Raw genomic sequence first — 20746 nt, 5'->3', positions numbered from 1 at the left:
GAAGGACGGGAAAAAGAAAAGACTGCTCATCGGTGAAGCAGAAGGACCCACAACGGCCCTGGCCACGTTCCTGGCAAAGCACTTTGCCGGCCCCCCATGGACCCCCAACTGTTCGGGCCGCTGGAGCCAGCATCAGCAAACCTATGGCCCCCGGGCAGGGTGCCCCTCCACGCTGCTCTGTGCCTTTCTGTTGCACACGCCTCATCCAGGCTCCTATGCCACCGACGCGGGCCCCGCACACCCTGGCCCACTCTCCCTCCCACTCAGTGCGTCCTGAACACAGGCCTGGTGCATCTCCCCGGGGACTCCTGAGAGCTGCACAGTGGTTTGTCCTGATTGAAACCTGACGGGACATCCTCTCTCCCCGCACCTGTCCCCCACCCTCAGGAAAAAAAAAAAAAATCAAACCATTACAGAAATCAACGCAGTAAAAAGTTATAAATCAGAAAGCTAACCCTAAACTTATCTGGAAGATAATATTCCTGAATAATCAGAATCAGAGTAAAATAAAATAAAAAAGTTACACTGTAAGGTATAAAAAGCCTGGGCAAGATGCTCCTGGGGGCCTTGCCCAGAGGCAGTCAGACCCCCGCCCCCCCCCCCCCCCGCCAGCTTTCCCATGGATGGCGGTGGGCACCTGTGGCTCTGTGGACAGTCTCTCCACCAGGAGGGAGCACTCTGCACCCCACCCACATGGGGACCAAGTGTCAGCGTGAGGAAGGGCAGAGGCAGAAACGCATCAGTGCTGGAGGGCTCCTGGAGCATGAACCCGGCCCACCCTGTCTTCTTTGGCAAATACACAGATGCAGGAATCCAGGCGCCCCCAGCACCCAAGGTCTCTGTGTGCCTCCTCCACGCCTCCTCCTCCCTGGCCCTCCACCCACCAAGAAGGCTGAGGCGGGGTGGGCTGGGGGAGGGTGGGCTGCGGGGGGAGTCGGGTGCAGGGGTCAGCAGTCTGGAGAGCGCGGGCAGGCAACACAAAGCTCAAATCTTCTTCCCTGGCACAGTGTCTGCGTGGGGGCTGGGGTGCTCCCGGCCAGCCCGCTCAGGCATCGTACTTTTTACCAGTCCGGTGGATGTGCTGGAAGAGGGTCATGGAGAAGGCCATGCCCAGAATCTGAAAGACATGGGGGAGAGGGTTTTGGACAGAAGCCCCAGGGCAAGCGGGGGTACCCACCTGTGTGCCTGAAAATCACTGGTGGACGGGAGCCAGTGGTGGACAGAATAGGTCACACACAGCTGAGCTCAGCCCCTCAGAGCTGTTTGTACAGAAGATCATAAACCTCTCTGAGCCTCAGGAATCTGCCCATTTCAGGGTTCTGTTGTGAGGACCCAAAGCACAAAGGACCCGGCCCTAACTGGTAGCTACCACGGGACTGAGGTGGGGGCAGGAAGGGGACAGGAAGGTTAAAAACCCAAGCCGAGTCCCTCCGTTCGGTTCTGGAATACACGACATGGATACACCCAAAACGGTGCAGCCAGTGTGTCTTCACCACCGATGTGCTTACGACAACATTAACACTCCTCTGTGTTCCCTCAACTCCTGAATCCTGAAGGGGGTGGTGGCCCAGAGCAGTGCAGGAGGAAGCCAGCCTGGGGCCTCACTGTCACTATGGGTAGCATGCCGTGGGCACACACCACAAAGCTAGGGACCGGGAGACGCTGCGTGCCTCTCGTGGTTTGGCGTAACTGGAGGAGACCCTGGCTGGTGATGCTCTGGCGTTCTGGTCCAGGCCTGAGCAGTCAGCTGAGAGGTGCTCTCCTCTCAATACTGAACAGCATCTTGCCCCCGTGTGCTCATCTCACATCAGAGCTCTGCAAAAGTGACAGCGGGCTTGTCTGCTGAGCGGGCTTGTCTGCTGAGCTTGGATGAATCAGACACGATCAGACCCCAGACCCAAGAGTTTAGGGCAAGAAAGATACAAGATGTCAGCCATCTTCCCGTGGACCAGCCAGTCAAGTTCAAGCGCTCCAGGGAGAATCAGGCACTGAAGACTCTTGCTCGCCTCAGGTTGGAGCCATACATAAATGGACCAAGGACGGAGCCCGGAAATGCGCATCCCCAGAAAGGTCAGGGGACTCTTGCTCCCCACCGGCCATGCCACCTTCATCTTTAGGAAGGGAGGCAGGATTCCCTCCTGGTCCCCCTCCACCGTCTTGCAAAGCGCAGCTGGGCACCGAATGCTTGCTAGGAACAGCTCACACCTACTGAGCACGTCCTAGCTGCCTGGTACTGCTCTACACCCTGTTCCACGCATGGGGCTCACTTCATGCTGAGAAGTGGCGTGATGATCATGCCCATTATGCTGATGTGGAAATTGAGGCACAGACGCTCAGCAACCTGCCCGGCTCATATACATTTAATGGGTGCCAAGGCCAGAACGGACACCCAGGGAGTGTGAACACCTCAAGTGTTACCTGAGGACTTGGGTTCCATTCAGTCCTAGGGCAAGTGGCCCCGTGAAGTAGGGCAGGCGTGTTGTCAAGCAGACCCACACAGGGGATCTGCGCGGTGCCGGCCCCAGGCCCCAGGCTCGGAACGGATGCCCAGGAAGCAGAGCCCTACTGTGCCTACGGGGTTGGGACAGGCGTTGGGATGGAGGCCTCAGGACAGAGCAGAGCAGGACAGTGCAGGGGCTCCAGGCTGCTGGGATCAGCTATTTAGTGCGTGTGTGTGTGTGTGCGCTTCGTCTTCCACCTCTGGCTTAGGTCCAGCTGGGAGCTCGAGCTGCGAGGCTTCCAACAGCCCTCTTACCTGCATGATAAGGATGCACATCCCCACTGTGCCAAGCACATGCTTATTGTCATCAAACCACGTCTTCACCTTTTCATAGCAGCCCTAGGGAGCAGGACCAAAGGTTAAGGCACCGCAGGACTGTGAGTGCCCCTTCCTGCCCAGCCCCCACCTCACGTCCCCTTCTGTCCCTGTCCTTGCTCTTGTCTCCTGCCCCTCTCTGACCCTCAGCCCCAGTCCTCTAGCTTTTGAGCAGGCCCCGCCCCTCCCCACCCAGGGGTCCACCTACAGGCTCCCACTGCACGGCCTCTGACCCCCACTCAACCTCCACCCTCAGACACTCCCGACTGCAGGCCCAGCCCTCCCACTGGCCACCGGCCTTTTGGCTTCGGTCCTGCACGTCCCCCACCCCACTTTCCGTTAAGCCAGTTTCTTCCTGTCCCAGGCGACCCTCCCCTGCAGGTGTCCTCTTGCCAGATTGTCCTCCACACCGGCTTCTGGGAGGGGGACCTGGGGAAGCAGCTTCCAGACTCACCGTTCTCCACAGAGGGGTGGTGGTGTTGCGCCCACAGCCCTGGGAGTTCTCCATGCAGCAGCGGTCGGGCACTGTGTTCTCCCCCAGCACCGGGTACCAGTCTGTGTAGTCGGTGACGCCACAGCAGCGCATCTGCAGGTGGGAAGGCACGGGGTCAGACACGTCACTGCCTGCGGGCCTCCTCTGTGCCTCCCCCTGCCTAGACCATCCTGGCCCCACGAAAGCTGCCTCCCTGCGGTTCAGCAGAGGAGAGACAAAGGCCTCCTTCTTGGGGCCTCAGCTGGGCCCTAAAGGGAAGTGACGGCCCCTTCCTGGAGGCCAGAATGCAGACAAGGTAACACCCACCTGCCACTCTGAGCTGGGCACTGGACACCAGGCAGGAGTGCTCTCTGCTTGCCCACCACCCTTCTGCTTTGTGGATCGTCCCAAGCTGGCTGCCAGCCCCTTCCCAGGGCTTAACGAGGGACCTCTGGGCTATACTGACTCGTTCCCCTCTTAGAATCAAGGCCTTCCTTCCTGACCCATAATCAGGGCAACAAACTCTGTCATCCATGCCAAAGCTTCAGAAAAGAAGGGCCTGGATGATCTGCTCTTCTAGATTATCTGTCCTCCCTGGTCCCCTGTACCCACTTAGGTACTCGCCACCGCTCCCGCTCCCGTGCCCTGCTCCCCCTCCTTCCCTCAGCTGCATGTCCCTCTCCAGATGCATCCTCAGTCACCCAGGGTGAGTCTGAGCCACGCCCCCCCACCCCCCCCGCCCTGCCAGGCCCAGCCCCTCACCTCAGCCTGGATGATGTTCCAGGCGTTCTTAAGCCCCACGTTGTTCTCTGTGTTGTACAGCAATAGTCCTTCTTTCAAGTCCTTCTTGGCGTTCTCATTTACCTGTCGGGTAGAGGGCAGGCCCCTGAGTCCCTTCTCCGAGTGCTCCACACAACTATGCTTGAATGCTCCCGGTGATGGGGAGCTCACTAATGCCAGAGGATTCCTAAGACTACACAGGTAATAAACCCCTCACACTCCCCTCAAAGTCACCTTCCTCATGCTCCCCCCTACCAAAAGCCTTTCATCTGGACCTCTCCCAGCTCTCCTGCTGCCATTCTCCTTCCTCCCTTCCTCATAGGTACTCTCTGTCCACGCTTCTCCTCTGGCTTGTCCTGACCCCAGCCCACTGCCACCCCACATGCCCCTCCCTTCCTGTAAGGCCTACCTTGTCCATGTAGACAAAGAAGAGGATGAGCAAGATCAACTCTGCTAGGAGGATGATCAACAGGACGATGAAAAACTGCAGAGAGAGTGTCGGTGTGGGCACACGGTGGTGGTCACGGCCAGGGATGGGGTGCACACAAGGGCTAGGGGAGCTGGGGACAGGAAGCACCTAGACAGGGCTTCCCAAGTATGGGAGAGGCCAGCTACGGCTCCTGAGGAGTCCCTGATAGCTAAGGGAGGCAGATGAAGGAGACAGCCAATCAAGGAGTGGAAGGGACAACTAGGGTCGGGATACGCGATTGTGAGGAAGAGGGGTGTGATCGGGCAGAGAACATCCTAGAAGCAGTTTCTGTCGGGCATCTAATAGGCTGGCGGTTGTCTCAGGCCTTGCCTGTCTCCGTGACCCGGATGCAGGGAGTTCAGAGGGCTGCGGGTATGGAGTTCACTTACACTGAGAAGGAGGCACTTGTTTTCCTTGATGGCCCCCAGGCAGCCGAGGAAGCCTGTCACCATGACAATGGTGCCTATGGCGATGACAAGGTTGGCTGCAGACAGCGAGGGGAAGCTGGGGGAGAAGGTGGCAAAGTTGCCTTGGGACACAGATAGCCAAATGCCCACTCCGAGCAGCCCACAGCCACAGAGCTGGAGAGAAAAGAAAGCCATTAGATCAGCACCGCTTTGTGTTCATCTCCACGGAACCCAAAAGGCTGCATGTCCCCACCTCCAACTCTGAGACTGGGAAAGGGGGAGAATGGGGCTATAGGTCAGATAGGGCCATGGGCCTTAATCGTGTCGGCTCTGAGGCCCAGACAAACCCTCAGCCTCTCCACGTCTCAGTCTCCGCATCTGGCAAATGGCACCCTGCCAGCTTCACAAACCTCCTAGGGTCACTGTGAGGATCAAATTTTAAACGACACAGGCAAAATCCTGTAACAAACACTGACGGTCCCAGACACACATGAGTGGCTGTGGTTACCCCACTTGTCAGTGGAGAGGCCCTGGCATTCAGGAAGGAGTCCGGGAGGAGGAGCGCGGTGCCCAGGGAAGGTGAGTAAAGACTCGTCTCTGGGGCCAGGAAGACTCTCTGAGTCCGGTTTCTCAGGGCCAGGCCTTCCGGCGACCACGTTTTCCTGCCCTGTCCAGCAGGGCCATTTGCCCACTATTCTCAGGAGCCTGAAGAACAAATTTCCCACAGATGGAAGGTGAAAGGAACTCAACGGGCTGGCCGACGTGCAGGCTATGAGAATCCATCACTGCCTTCGCCTTCCATCCATGTGAGCCAGCAGCCCACGCTCTGGCCCCGAAAACCGACTCTCCTCCACGGCCCCCCTGGGCCCGCGACGCCACCGCTTCACCTGGGGACGCTTGGGTTTCACTGGCTGTGGGTCTCCACAGCTGCCTTATTTTATGCTCCGTATAGCTGACACTCACCCCGCTCCCTCCGGCAGCTCTGAGGAAATATGCGGAGTCTGAGGAGCCAATCAATCTGTCAACCGATATTTATTGAGTACCGAAGGCTGCGGCATCCTGTGCCAGAAGAGCCACAGCCACTTTCGAGACCTGCCTTCCTGGGACCTCTGTGCTGCATAGACAGGAACAATAAAAAAGCAGCATCGACCCCACGCAGTATACACTGGTGCCAAATAAATAGTTCAGGAGTTCTCAGAGGAGGCAACCACTGTCCTGGCCCAAGATGTCAGTTGGAGGAGGCAGTCTCTAGAGGACGGCTGGACCTGGGGCAGGTGGGGGACCACAACATTCCACGCAGGGCAAAAGCATACACGTAAGGGCTCAGGAGGTACAGATGTGGATCTGACACCCGGCTCCAGCTTTTCCTGGTAGTGCGACCTTGCAAACTCCTTTTATGCCCAATGAGAATGACACCTTCATTCATGCCATATGACACCCTCATATGCCCAATGAGAATGACACCTGCCTTCACCTTCTGGACTGTTGGGAGAATTTAAATGGAAGAAAGCATGTGAAGTGCATGGCCATGACCAGGTGCTGGTCTCCGAAAGGCATTTGCTGAGCAGCTCCCATGTGCCCGGGGCTGTGCCATGACCCCAGGAACCAAGCACATCCCCGCTCTCGAGCTGCTCCGGCTTCCGAGGGGAGACACAGATGGCCCAGCAAAGACAAGGCGGCTCACGAGTAGGGGGAGAGCAGTTCTCACATGCATGCCTGGAGGTTGAGGGGGAGAGGCACAGGCTGCCCCTCAGGGGTGGCATTTTCTTCCCTCATGCAGTCCACAAACCCAAACAGAGCACCCATGTAGTAAGTGCCAGGGCCCGTTCTGAGTGCTGGGGTGGAGGTGGTAGCAGCACAGGCAACCCCCCTCCCCGCCCCTCCCTGCCTCACTCACGAACAGGCTATTCTTACAGAGCACACGGATGCTACATAAGCAAACAAGTGATAGAATCTCAGGTGATGGTACATGCTATGAAGGAAAATGAGGATGGCCACGAGTTAGAAAGTTTCAGGGGACAGAGTGGTCAGGGATGGTGGCATCTGAGTAGGGACCCAAATAAAGAGGGGAAGTGGTGGAAGGATGTTTTGGATAGAGGGAACAGCAGGTGCAGAAGCCCTGAGGTAGGACTGAGCCTGGCCAGCCCAGGGAGAAGCAAGCTTCCCAGGTGGCTGCAACAGAGTGGAGGAGGTGACAGTGGTGGGGGACCAGTAGGTGGGGTGGCAGGGGTCAGATGAGACAAGACCTTGCAGGCATCACTTAAGAAAACCAGGGTGGGATGCCCCTAGGCCTGGAGAGTGACATGGTTTATATTTCCAATAGATCTCTGAGACTGCTGCTCAGAGAAGACCACCAGAGAGCAAAGGCGGAAGCCCAGGGCGCAATCAGGAGGCCACGGCAGGGATCAGGCAAGAGCTGGGGGTGACCTACACCAGGTGGCTCTGGAAGAGTGGTGAACAGCGGTACAAGGAGGTTTATCTGTAAGGTAGGATTGACAGGACTTGCTGGGATTTAAAAGATGAGTAGGATTTTCATAAATGAGGAACCAGAAAGGTGACCCAGATAGGGCATGATGGAAGAAGTGCAGGCATTCCCATGTATTATTAAGCCAGAGATGGTTTAAGGAGCCGGGGAGGAACAGGAGGAAGTGGAGCAGGTTCCCGGGTCCCCCACACCATGGAGTGGTCCTGCACCTCCTGCACCTGGGAGCAGTCCCAGTGGAACTACATCAAGGCTCCCCAGGTATGGGCACACTCAGGCCTAGAACACCCAGCCAATGGGGTACCCGCCAAGCTTTGCAGGGGGGGGATGGTTGCCACCACCCCTGTAACCACTAGGTGGCTCTCCAGGCTGGGTCAGAAGCTCTGAAACTTCCATCCAACTTCTCGTACTGACTTTTTTTCAATCTGGTCAGTTCCTATACTGCCGTCTCAATTTTTCTTTCATTAATCATACCATGGAAATTCATGATCTTCATGCTGAAGATTTATGGCTCTAAAAGCCAGAGCCTGGAATGATTGAGAGGAAACCCCGTGGCTGCCAGGTCACTCACTGCAGGTAGAGGAGCCTGTTGTTAAAGAGACCTGGCTGTGGGACCCCCGGAGCGGCAAGATGCCGTTACCACCCTGCATTGGGGACACCAGGGCCCCCAAGACCCTCCTCAGTCACAGTGCAGCTTTTTCTGGAAGCCAGTGCCCACTGGGCATGGGCCTGGCGGGGGCCCTCTCTACCTCTTTTCTCTATCTCCCTCCTGGGGAGAACTGCCAGGAGGTCCAGGAGCCCCTCTCTGGGAAAACCTCAACAGTTCAGAAATTCCCAGGACCTGGTCATCCCTCTCAAAATGGTTCTATGATCTTGCTTCATATTCTCTGAGTTGGTCGGCAAGCTTCCCAAAGTCCCACCCAGCAGCCTCCCTCTACCACGGTAAGAGAACAGCACTGTGGCTCTGTCCCCATGCGTGCTTCCTTTCCCACTTCCTGTCTGAGGTCCCACCACGCCCCAGGCTAGACCCCAGGTGAGACCTGCTGCCTCCAGGTGGGGCAGTCCCCACACACAGCGTGTACTTAAGCCCTGGGGTGAAGGGGGCTAGCTCAGTGAATGAGGCCTTGTGGGATCTCAGTGCACTCAGGGACAAGAGCCTCCAGGTGGGAAGAAAACATGACCAATCAGGCCCTGAGTTTACAGATTAGGACAGCAAGGCCACGGCACTGCCAGGCTGGACCCAGACCTGGCTCCCTGGCCCGCCTTTGGTGTGGAGCCCCTCCGTACCTGACGCCAGGAGACCGGCCAGTGCATGCCGAGCCTGGGCCGACCAGTAAAAGGCACTGCCTTAGCCCCTGCCTCAAGCCCAGTCCCAGCCTTGCTCCCCTGCCTGCCTCTGGCCTGTTTTTCAGCCCAGCCGACATAGAGCTGCCTGAATCCTTTTTCTAAGATGCTGCTTTCATCATGCTGCTCCCCTGTGTGACCTTACAATTCTTTAGCTCTCTGAGGCCCAATTTCCTTTAAAATGTAGGATTTGGACTAGAGAATTTTTCAGGTCCCTGCCAGCACGGGCTTAGCCAAGCCTGAAACATGATGCTCTCATGTCCCTACCCGGTCGTTCTCAACCCAGAGTGATGTTGCCCCCCTGCAGACACCTGGCAACATCTGGGGACACTTGTGGCCATCACAACTTGGAGTGTGGGGCTCCTACTGCTGTGTGAGTAGAGGCCAGGGTTACTGCCAAACAACCTATAATGCATAGGACAGTCTCCCACCACAAAGAACTACCCAGCCAGAAATGTGGATAGAGGTCAAGAAACCCTGCCCTAGCCCCTTCCCCATGCCAGGGGTCCACCCTCTGGCAATCACCTCCAGGAAACAGCCATCACAGAAAGAACCCAGTGTATTCCCTCCAAGAGTGGGGCAGCGTCCTAGTTCTGAAAGGGACAGTAAAATGTGGGAGGAGTGGAGAGCTGGCCAGACTCTATCCGGGGAGCTGGTGAGAACCAGGGCAGGAACAGGGAGAGGTCAATGTCTGGTGCATGGCAATGGGCAGGAGGGAGGGGATGACAGCAGAAAAGGTTTGCTGGGCAGGAAGGCAAGAAGACAGACAGGAAGCCAGAGCAAGGGGCAGGGGAGGGAGCGGCAGGCAGGGGAGGGAGTGGCAGGCATGGGGGGGTGGGGGTGGGGAGGAGCACTGCCCCATGTGGACGGTGCCCAGCACAGGAAGGAGACAAGGTGTGCAGTGCCAGAGAACTTAGCTGGTGGCATTCAGGAAGATTCCCTTCCCAAAGCAAAGGACCGTCTCAGCTAAGATGACCGAGCTACAGTCAAACCCAGGGCAGGAAGAGACTCCAAGGACTCAGGGAACCAAAATCTAGCCAAGTCAGCACCAACCAACCTGAGGTCACCAGCCAGACAGACCTGGTCATCAACCCTCGCCAAGCAGGGGGGGATCCAGTGACCACCCTGAATAGCAAGCCCTCCTGCTCCCTGCCCCCTCCCCCAACCGAGGGCATTTCTAAATATTCTCAGTTCAGCGCTCCAAATAAATCCACATCCAAATGTGAGAAAACAAGTTCCTATCCTTGCGCTTGCCTGTGGCCTGGATCTCTGTGAGGGCAGGGATTTGGGTCTGTTTTGTTCACTGCTAAATCCCCAGAGCCTAGAACAGTGCTTTACCCTTGGCAATGCCTTGGGGTATCCCTCCTATGGGGCTCTCCTAAGGCCCTTCACGGACTCTGCAGAGGGAGAAAGTGCAGGCCCTTTCAGGGGACCATCTCAGGGTCTTCCTGGTCACCCTTGGGCCCATCGGCCTGATGCACAGCCAGTAAACTGAGGCCCAGCCATGCCACAGCCATATAGTGAACAAGCACTCCAGACTTACTTCAGTTATGAAGCCTGTTGTAATTAGCTGAATATCCCCGTGGCATTTTTCTTCATCTTCAGTTTGAATCTTATTGATTTGTAGTTTCAATATATGTTTCTGCCTTGTGTCCTTATGTATTTTTCATGCAGGCATCCCATTTCTCTGGGGTGGGGAGTCCTGTGATTTCCCCTTCAATCCAACCTCCCTCCTTAGCTTCTACCCCTGACTCAGAGCACAGGACAGCCACTCCCTGTGTCCCCTCCTAGCTGCCAACCGTCTCTGCCCCGTGCAGGGGTGGCCTTCTCTGGGGGTGACCTCCTGTGCCAGGGCTGGGCCCAGAGCAGCACATCGGGGACCTGCCCAGCCTTCTGTACCAACTTGTTACCCGCCCCCCGCAACGAAACACCAGCACTTTGGGAGTCAGGCTCACTCTCCTCCATTCTTCCTCTGGGAGGGCCCAGAACACGCCTGGGATACTTCATAAACATTAGCTTGATGGATGGATGGATGGATGGATGGATGGATGGATGGATGGATGGATGCGGGTAGGAAGGCCTGAGAAGGCCACAGCCTGGAAACAGGACCAGAACCAGACACACAGACCCACCTGAATAAGAAGCCCCCCACACATCCCCTTGTCCCTGTTCCTAGAACCCCCAAGTGCCCCAAGTTACTCCCAACTCAGCCCCCTGAACCCCTTATTTGCCTGTGTGAGTCATCTGTTTGTCTGCCCCTCACAGCCTCATGTGTCTCTGCAGAACCCCCCCCCCCAACCCCCCCTGCCCCCTGCCAGCCTCATCCCCTCTGCTTTGCAGGAGCTTTCCAAACACTAGGTCTCAACACTCCCCAGTGCTCTCTATGAGCCAGGGCCAAGTGCAGCGTTTAATGGCATTTAATAAATTAGTGGATGTGGAGAATAAAAAAGAAAACCAAAATGACTTTAATTTCACAGCCCGACGTGCAGCTAGTAATGGTCCTGCCTGGTCCTAGGAGAAGCCGTCCTGCCAAGAACTGCATCACAGGGAAAAGGGACAGGACATCAGCACCAGGAGTGGGGCCGCTCCAAGGGGCCTGCAGCTCATTCAGTGTCACAGCCATAAAGGGGGGGAAGGGAGGGAGCCAGACAATGTCTTTGCCAAAGTCACCCGGCAGGCAGGAGGATCAGAGCGCAGAGGGGAAGTGGCCACTCAGCGAGAAGTCTCCTTTGTGAGGCTGTCCCTGGTCCCCACAGACCAGCCCCCGCCTGAGCACCCCAGGGTCGTGGCGTTCAGCATCCATCAATAGTCAGTACACGCCATTCTGTCTTTGTCCAATTCTGGGTCCTCAAGAATTCTTTCTTATTAACTCAAGAACGCACTTCCTTGTGGCTGACACGCACATGCATCAGTCCTAGCTTTGCCTAAGCAGCCACCAAGAACAAGTGTGGCAGGCTTTTAAATATTGGAAGGCCTGTATCTCACGGTCCTTTCCCAAGTCTTCTGGTCTATTCAAGGGCTTTTACAGCTTTGCCTCTGAGTCACCCTCCACTGCTCATCCCTGTCCCACACTCAAAATCAGATTCCAGCTACTGAGGGGATAGCACAGAGTACAAAGATACCCCTCTCACCTCCTACATTCTGAGTCCTATACTTCTAGTAATCCAGCCGAAACCCCCACTGGCTTGGCAGGCAGCCCCCCATGGTTTTGGCTCACATAGAGCTTGTGCATAATTTAAGGTGAAACAGCAGGACTCATCGGTCATTCTTTTTTTGACCCCACACTTTTCTCTCAAAGCCTCCAATTTCTTCACATCTTCACCTCGCAGCCCCCAATATCACCAGCTTACATAGGTGACAGGGAGATCACACCCATATTTCTGAGCCGAATTCTCCTCCAAATAAACATTACATAAAGCATTTGCATATCTAGAACCCAGTTACATTTTGATTATCACAGAATGAGGTTATTTTCTCAGATGGTTCTAGGAGAGAGCATTTAAACCTGGCCAAGCTTCAGGGATGCTGTGTTTGGTTTTGCTGCAAGACTCAGAGGCTGACAGACCTCTTAAATTATATGTTTCAAGAGTCCACTTCTCTCCAGAGAACTTTGTGGAGACACTGAGACCGTGGTAACCCCTTGTTAGGGGGTTTTCTGGGGACAACTCACCAGAACCCCCCCCCCCATCAGGTCAGAGTGGCCACGGGTCCTGTCATAATACCTCTTGTGCCCTCGAACCCTAAGATGTACATGATGATGAAAGAGTCCGTGATGAGGGAGACCTCACTGGAGACTTTGAGGACAGCCCCTGGCCACCCTTCCAGGGGTGCAGGCAAAGATGCAGTCACCAGCAGTCCTGGCCCCCAGCCGGCTGCACATAGGGCTTGGGGTCCTCCAACCCCAGCAGGGGAGGAGGCTGGCTTCGCTGAAGCACTGCCCATGTGTTTGGACTTCCTGGCTGGACCTCAGCACAGAGGGCATGTGCCCTGCCCAGGGGCTCACTCGAACGAAGGCATCTGTGGGACTCCAGGGTGACCAGCCCTAGGGGCAGGGAGAGGCTGGGTCTGTCCCCAGGCTCCAAAGGCTCCAGAGGGTGCTGAGAGCAGGCCTAGTCCCTGATACAGCTGATGTCTAGAGAGCAAAGGGCAGGGGCTAGAAATGGGAGGGAAGGGGATGTATCCACCTGGTGCTCCCCCAACACAGCCCCTTTAAACTCCGGTCTTCTGCAACCACTCCTCTGTCTGGGAGAAAGGCTTGCAGAGCACCGTGGCTCACCTCCCCCACCTCCACCTGCACCCCAGCCCCTGAGCCCTCTGGACGCCTCTAATCTGACGGCAGGTCCCAGATCAACTTTCTCAGGTGCTAGCACTCCTCTGCCTTCTCAAACTGAGTGGGGGGAGAGGGGGATGAAAAAGGATGTAGAGACAAGCCCAGAACCCCCTCAGAGAGTCCAAAGTGGCCCTGAGGCGGCCAGAAGGAAGCCTGAGGAACAGCCCCCAGAAGGGCCATGGAACGATGTGTGGCTGTGATGCCAGAGAGCGGTGGATGACACAAACCGCCGCCAGCCTTGTAAAGCAGGAGTGATCACTCACCAGTCCATAAACATCGATTCCCACCTCCAGTGCAGCCCTCCCTGGGCAGATGGAGCGCAGAGACGGGGGTGCTGGGGGGAAGGGACACTCAGGAGTACTTGTAGCCAACGTTTCCCAAGCTGACCCCAGCCCATCCGACTCCCGCTCATTGCTGGCAACGGGAGCTGGAGGCCCTGATAGGGAGATTCTGCTCAAGGACACAGACAGATTTTGCACAGAGACCACGCAGGTGTTTCATGCCCCTCTCTGGGAGCACACAAAAGGAAGCAGGCTAAAGGCTGAAGGGACAGGGGCATGCACAAGAGGGAGGCTAACAGTCCTCTGTCCCCGGCCCCCTCTAGAGGCTCTGTTCCCTGAGCTAGCTGGCAGGGTGCCCTTGGCTGGGACATTGGGGCGGTGGGGGGAGGGGGGGTGGAGAATGACCCTTGGACATGTCTTTTTCCCAAACTCCGGAACTTGTCAACACTCAGTAGGAAGCAGCTTGGAGCCTGAGGCCACCCACACCCAGTAACACACTCAGTCAGGGTGCCAGTGTCAGAAGGGTGCTGTCTATGCTGGGGCGGGGATCGTACATGTAGCTCTCCTTTCCTGCACCCCCAGAGCCATGACTGCCTGAGCTCCCGGGCCTGGAGGGGACCCTCGGGGGACACAGCCTGGGATCACAGTAGGAGACACGGCCTTAACTCCCAAGGTTGCTGTAAATTGGGAGGGAAGGCGCCAAGGACTCTGAGTAGCTCGTTAGAGGAGTCTGGAGAAAGGATTTTCCAATCACCAGCATATTTTCTCCTTCCTGCATTTGCTTTATCTTATGCCTCTGGGGAGAAAGGCCCTTCTGACAGCATCAAAGTGTGGAGAAGTACGTGAAGCCAGGTTGCCGTGGGAGGCAGGAATGGGCTCAGGAAACCAGCCTTCAAGGATCACAGTGATAGCGGTGGCCACCTGGGCTTCTCTGAGAAGGCAGAGCGGCCAGCAGCCTGGCTCTCGGGACAGCAGGCTCGGGGACAGTGATGTGCTGTGCAGCTCTGGCCAGCCACCTGGCCTTTAGAGACGATGCTCCGCTAAGACAGGGAGAGAAACCAGCTCCCCAGCACTTGGAGATGCAGAGAGGATGAATAGGATTACACCTGCCGAGCACTTTGTGTTCCTTGGAATATAAATATCGCACAAGGTGCTGGGCTATTATTCAAACTCCTTGGAAAAGGCAGGGGAGCAGGACAAGGATCCCTTGAATTCCTATCACATCTTTCTGGCAAAGAGCTCAAATGAGACTATAACTCATCCTGGAGAACGGGGAAGGGGGCGGGGACCGTTCTCCTGTCTAAGGAAAGTGCCCCCACCCCCACCAGAGGTGAAGAAAAGCCACACAGTGGAAACATGTCCATTACTGGGGCCTCTCACGCAACGAGGCTCATCCATTCTGCCCATCACTAATGGACGCCCTTTTAATAATCTTCTACAGCTCAAGTTCAGCAAATAACACTCTATAATTACACATACAGATATCCGGAAAGATCGTGGCTGACAACCAGGTCCATCTGTGGCCCCAGGACAGCCATCCACATACACTTCCGCTGTAACCCTGGGACGTGGCCGACACATGACTGGTCTTCTCTCCAGGGATCCTGTGCCCACAGCCTGATTATTTACACTGCCAGATGGGAGCCGTGTCCACCCAGGCCAGGATTTGGCATTTCTGACACGCTTTGTGGGAGACATGGGCTGGTGACAGTCGGGTCCCTCTGCCAGAGATGGTGTCAGCGCAGCAACCTAAGTGACCACCGGAGACCCCTCCCCACTCTGTGCCAAGCCCTGCCTACCTCTTTGTCCTCCTGGCAGAACAGGAGACCACAGCCCACCCTACTATTATTCCACACGTGCACACAATTCAGGTGACTCTGCTGACAGCTGCCTGTCCAAGGTCAGAGAGCTCATTTGCAGGGGAGCAGTGCCTTACGCCTCACCCCTGCCCCCGCCCCGACCTCCCTGCATTAACTCTTTGATACTGTGCCACTGCAGCCAGCAGAGCATAAGCACTCATGAGCACTGACCATGAGCCAGCACAGTCCCAACTGCCTGGTCTCGCCTGCCTCGTTTAACCCTTTCAACCCAGTGGCAGGGAGCAGGGATGCTATATTTACTCTCCCCATTTTACAGACAAAACAATAAAGGCACAGAGAGGCTAAGTGGTGAAGGAACCCAGGAAAGCTGACTCCAGAAACCATGTTCTGACCCACTGTGCCCCACTGCTCAGACCTAGGTCATCCCAAATAAGCCGTCGTCCCCTAGACACGTCTATCTGGAGAAAGGAAGGCTGGTTGCAGTGCTGTGTGTGAGCGAGGCTCTGTGGCCTGGAAGCCTACTTGTGCACTGGGAGGGCAGGAAGAGAAAAGGCAGTGACGGTGGATAATGGCAGTGGTGACAGGGTGGCGTCCAGGGTGACGATGGTGATGAAGACAGTAATAGTACCTATGAGAATGCTAGCATTTATTGACCCCATATTACATGCCAGGTACCGTGTCAACCTCTCTCCCCCAAAACCATACAAGGTAGTTACTATTATTTCCCTCCCCACCAAATTCGCATATGGGAAAACTAAGGATCAGCGATTAAGCATCTTGTCTAAACTCACACATGGGGTTGGCAGGCCTGGGATCGTAATTCAGTGTGATGTGACTCGGATTCCTATGACTGAAACCTCTCTGTGCCTCCTACAGACCTAAGAAAAATCCAAGACCTCATTTTATGAAAGCTTTTCAACAAGTTTCTAGCCCAATCTGAGTCAAGGCAGGTGGCAAGGGGGTGCTGAAGGGGACACACAGCCCCAACAGCCTTGGGAGGAGTTGTTACCCCACTTCATAGATGAGGACATTGTGGCCCACAGGAGTCAAGCCCTCCTATCACACAGTGCCTGGAACCAAGCTGCGTGATACACAGGGATACAAGGAGCATCTTGGCCTGACCCACCAGGAAACAGAGCTTCATGATACCACATAGTAGCGATTCAAAGGCTGTCCACTTTTTAGACAGGAAAAACACGGAGGGCCTGATAACCTGCTTATTGAGGCTTACACATCAGTCTCTCACCAGGTGCCTCCAAGGTCTCTGCCCTGAGCTGGACACCGCACTGGCCACGGCCACATACGAGCCAGAGATGGGTCACTGCCCTGGGAACAACCAAGCCAGCTGGACCAGCAAGTCAAGGTGATAAAAACCAGCCACAATGTAGAACCACACCGGCCAGTGTTGAGTGTCGGGTCAGGGAGGGCTGTGCACAACTCTGGCCTTGGAACCAGGTAGACTGGGTTCAAATTCTCAGTGCCCTCACCTACTATCAGACCGGGGGTAGTGGGAGGAGTCTCTGAAAACAACGTTCCCACTGCTTGTTTTTAAATGGGGGATTTGTGGTACCTACCATGAAGTCGTAGCTGGGATGAAATGAGATTCATGAAAATAAACTTCCTAGCGTGCCACGTACAAAGCTATAAACGGGAGTCATGATTAGTATTTATGGGCTGCAGTCCCCATTCACCCAGGTTACCGAGACCAGGCGGAGCAGCTGTAAGCCAGAAGCCAGCGGCGAGAGAGGTGGAGAGTCCTGCCCAGGCTGCAGCCCTGCTGTCCCCAGGCCCCAGCCCCACCCCTGGCCGGCCTTCGTGGGCCGTCCTCCTCCAAAACAGCACAGCACGTCTGCCCAGACAAGCTTTACTCACCCTGCCGTCCTGCGGCTCCCCAGCCACCCATCTCCGGGAGGCAGCTCCCTTTCCCGATGTGTGAGCTGCTTTCTTTTGGCAGAGAGCTGCTGCTGTCTGTGCTCTGGACCGTAAAACAAGTTTTCATCAATAAATTAAGATAAGCGGAAAGCCAGCTCAAGAGGGGGCGGGCTGAGGCGGGCAGGCAGGCGGGCGAGAAGTCGCTCTGTGACCCAGAAGGGACCAAAGTAAATCCAAAGCAAGACTCGGGCTCACGGCCTCCTCTCCCCAGATCCCAAGGGCCCCATTTGACCCAGACTTCTCAGAGAGGGGGAGACAAGGGAAGTCACCGTGCCTCTCTCGGGGCCCATTCCATACTCGGGGCGGGTACGCAAGTGTCCGTCACAAGTCAAGTCAGGTTCTCAGCAATGCTCTGAACCAAAATAATGATCTAAGTCACTGCGTTAGACAAGCTAAATCTAATCAGGTGCTGGCCTGCCCCATCACTAGCAGTAGAGAGCCACCTCCGAAAGGAAAAACATCGTTCTCGCAGAGCTTCCCCACGCCTCCTCGTGAACCGCTAGGTCCCTCAAACTCACCTTGCACACATCTACCTCCACGCCTTACTCACAGCATCTTCCCCTACCCGGGAAGTCTTCCTCTTTTCATCTTTCTCTATCCAACCCAGGGCCTTCGAGGCTCAGCTGATGCCCACCTCCTCCTCCACGCTGGCCAACCCCACAGGGACCACACCTAGCATCCTGCAGTGGCTCGACGGTCTGACAACCCATCAGCCTTAGGACCTTCTCCCATTTGCCAGTGCTGACCTCTGCCAGGTGTGTGTTCCTGCCCACAGCGGCGGCACAGGCAGGCGTCTCCCACCTCTTTGTGCATCTCCCTGGCAACGAGCTCAGTGTTGGGCACAGAGAGGTCCTCGTTTATCAACAGCCAGGTATGGACAGAATGAGCTCAAGTGAAGCAGAGACGTGGGAACACGGAAGCAAGGCAAGTTTTCGACCCCAACAGGAGTGCCTCCCCAGACCTGGTACACAACCCCCTTCTGTCCCTGATGCTCTTAAACAGGCCAAGCATATGGCAGGAGACGGGCCAGCTGTCTGTCCAGCACCACACACAGAGAGGTGCATGGCTCTGCCTAGGCTTATGGGTCAGTCGACAGGTGAGCCTTTAGACCAAGCGGGGTGACGAACCCGACCACACGGCACATGCCACCGTGCTGCTAAGGGCTGCGAACCTCCAGCAGGTAGATTCCTCCCCGGAGCCTCTCAGCTCCCTCACTCATAACACAAAAGGTTGGACTTGATAATATCCCAAACCCCTTCCAGCCCTAAGATCCTGGGATTTCACTTCTGCTCAACCCTCACTCTAGCTGTGTGACTTAGGGACGATGACTGCACATTCCGTCCACATTCCGGGGGAAGGGGCCAAGGGAGGGAGAGCGCCAGGCCCTGAGCTGCGCCTGAGAAGTGGTATGTGATTTACGCTCACCCCATGATCTAAACCCCCAGTTAAGGAAACGGACGACCCTGGGAGAGACCTGCTCTGGCTAGGGTCCCCCAGTCAAGGGCCCAGTCGGATGCCCATTCAGCACCCTGCCTCAGGAACCCGCCATGTACATATACCCCCGAACAGTGGGAGGAGGTGGCAAAGTTCCAGGCCACACTGACATTAAATCAAGACTGCTAATTATACCCCAACCTGGACATAAATCAGAATCGATTACTTCTGAGCTCAGGCGCTTCCCATACCTGGAAGGAGCAGAGTAATGTGAGGGCTTTGATCAAGTCTGGGCTGCGGGGAGGCCTGGTTCTAAAGCAGATCCCAGTGGGCCCTCCCTCCTCTCTCCCACCCCTGCCACACACGTGCGCCTGTGCACACAACACACACACACACGTGTGTACACACACACAGATACACACACACACACGCACACACATACAGAAGCACTCCCTCCACCAAGACCTGGAGGGGGCAAATGATACCATTTTATAAAGAGCAAACAGAGGGAAAATAACCTACATGTGAAACTGTGAGTTGGCATGGGGTGCTGAGAACAAAATTCAGCCAGTGGAAAAGAAACATATTGACAACAGCAAAAAGAAACAATTACTACGCATTTTCATAGAGATCCCAAGGAATAAATTTGCTCTTGCTTTTGCTTATTCAACAGAAAAAAGAGAACGAGCGAGCGAGAGAGCAGTAGCCAGAGAGGGGTGAGGACACAGCAGAATGCAGGCACTTGCACTTTGCGGTTCCACATTTCCCTTAAGCTCTCAAAAGAGTGTTTTTTGAGATACAGGCTGACACAGGAGTCAAAAGAAATAGAAAAAATAACACTGTAAGTGGAGAGGCTTAGGGTGCTGCCTCCAGGGGCACCCACTAAAGAGACACCCTCAAAATAAGAGGGACAGGTGCTGCTTCCATTCATTTGGCAAAAGCAGAAGATACTTTAAAAAAAAAATCACTGGAAGACAGAACCTTTAACGTCCGTGGCAACAGCTGCTCAGGGGAGCCAGAGCCTGGCTTCACGTCAGGAAAATTCTGACCTCTTTGCAAAAGCGAGCCCCCAGGGTAGCCCCACAGATTCCACCCCTTCTGCAGAAAGCAGGTCACCACAGACCCAGAGAGGAGCGGGGCTGAGCCAGCACCAGAATCGCTTGTGGGTGGGGGGCTGGTCCACGTTAGGACTCACCAGTCTCGTCCATGAGCATGACACTGAACGCTGGAAACACTGGACGCAGGTGAGGACCGTGCACCTGCACCAGGCACCTACACTGCCTCTCGGGTCACAAATGCCCGAGACCCTTTGCTCTCACAGAACAATGGTACCTCTTTTCCATGGCCTGCCCACCATCTGCTGAATCAGCGCATCTGTCCTAGGCTCCTGCAAATGTGCTTCTCCACCCGTATCCCTGCCTTGGGGATGTGCGTCCTTCACCTCTTCTTCCATCCCAGAGTTAAACTTGGACCTGTGGGGCGCCTGAGGGGCTCGGTTGGTTAAGCATCTGACTCTTGATTTTGGCTCAGACCATGATCTCACAGTTCGTGGGATCCAGCCCCACATCAGGCTCCGTGCTGACAGCGCAGAGGCTGCTTGGGATTCTCTCTCTCTCTCTGCCCCTCCCCCTCCTTCTCTCCCTCCCTCTGAAAATAAACAAAAACAAAACAACATGGATCTGTGTCCAGCAGTTACGAGCACAGGCTGTGGCGTGAGTACCTGGCTTCTGAATCCCAGTTCTACCCCTCACCAAATGTAACTGGACTGGCTGACCTCTGTGACTCTGACCCCTTGTATGTGAAATGGAGAGAAGGGAGCTGTCTCCGAAACAAAATCCATGTAGTGTGCACCATATACAGTGGTTGTGAAAATTAAACAGAACAAAGCTTGTAAAGCTCTTAGAACAAGAGCACGGCCTAACATCATAAAGGTTTACCACTGTCGTTGCTACCCTTCTGTGTCTCATCCATCTCAAATCCTTGGACCACATCCCTGCAAATCTCCTGCATCCACCTCATCTCCTCCACACCCGCAGCCCAGATCTGCTCTCACCCCTTTGGCTGGAATCCTGGGAGGTGCCCCTGTTGGTCACCCCACCTCCTCTCTGTCATCACAATCTACACACTCTGCCTGGCGCCCATCGTGCCTCACGTTCCAGCCCCTGGAAGGCTGCTGCAGC

At 55.6% G+C, this 20746-nt stretch overlaps 1 protein-coding gene across 5 annotated transcripts in view; it reads right to left on the bottom strand.

Moving 5' to 3' along the window:
• Window positions 1-598: 598 nt before the first annotated feature.
• The window catches only part of TSPAN9 (tetraspanin 9), a 202141-nt gene continuing 181993 nt past the window's right edge, over window positions 599-20746 (bottom strand). For all 5 annotated transcript variants that reach the window (XM_042945530.1, XM_042945531.1, XM_042945529.1 and 2 more), the window contains 6 exons: window positions 4926-5117; window positions 4477-4551; window positions 4050-4151; window positions 3270-3401; window positions 2756-2839; window positions 599-1117 (listed from right to left, as the gene is read on the bottom strand). In XM_042945530.1, the coding sequence (XP_042801464.1) occupies window positions 1046-1117; window positions 2756-2839; window positions 3270-3401; window positions 4050-4151; window positions 4477-4551; window positions 4926-5117 (657 nt within the window). In that variant the 3' untranslated portion in view covers window positions 599-1045. The remainder of the gene's footprint in view (window positions 1118-2755; window positions 2840-3269; window positions 3402-4049; window positions 4152-4476; window positions 4552-4925; window positions 5118-20746) is intronic.

This window comes from Panthera leo, chromosome B4, assembly GCF_018350215.1.
Source record: "Panthera leo isolate Ple1 chromosome B4, P.leo_Ple1_pat1.1, whole genome shotgun sequence".
NCBI lineage: Eukaryota > Metazoa > Chordata > Mammalia > Carnivora > Felidae > Panthera > Panthera leo.
This window is presented reverse-complemented; position numbering and strand designations above follow the sequence as displayed.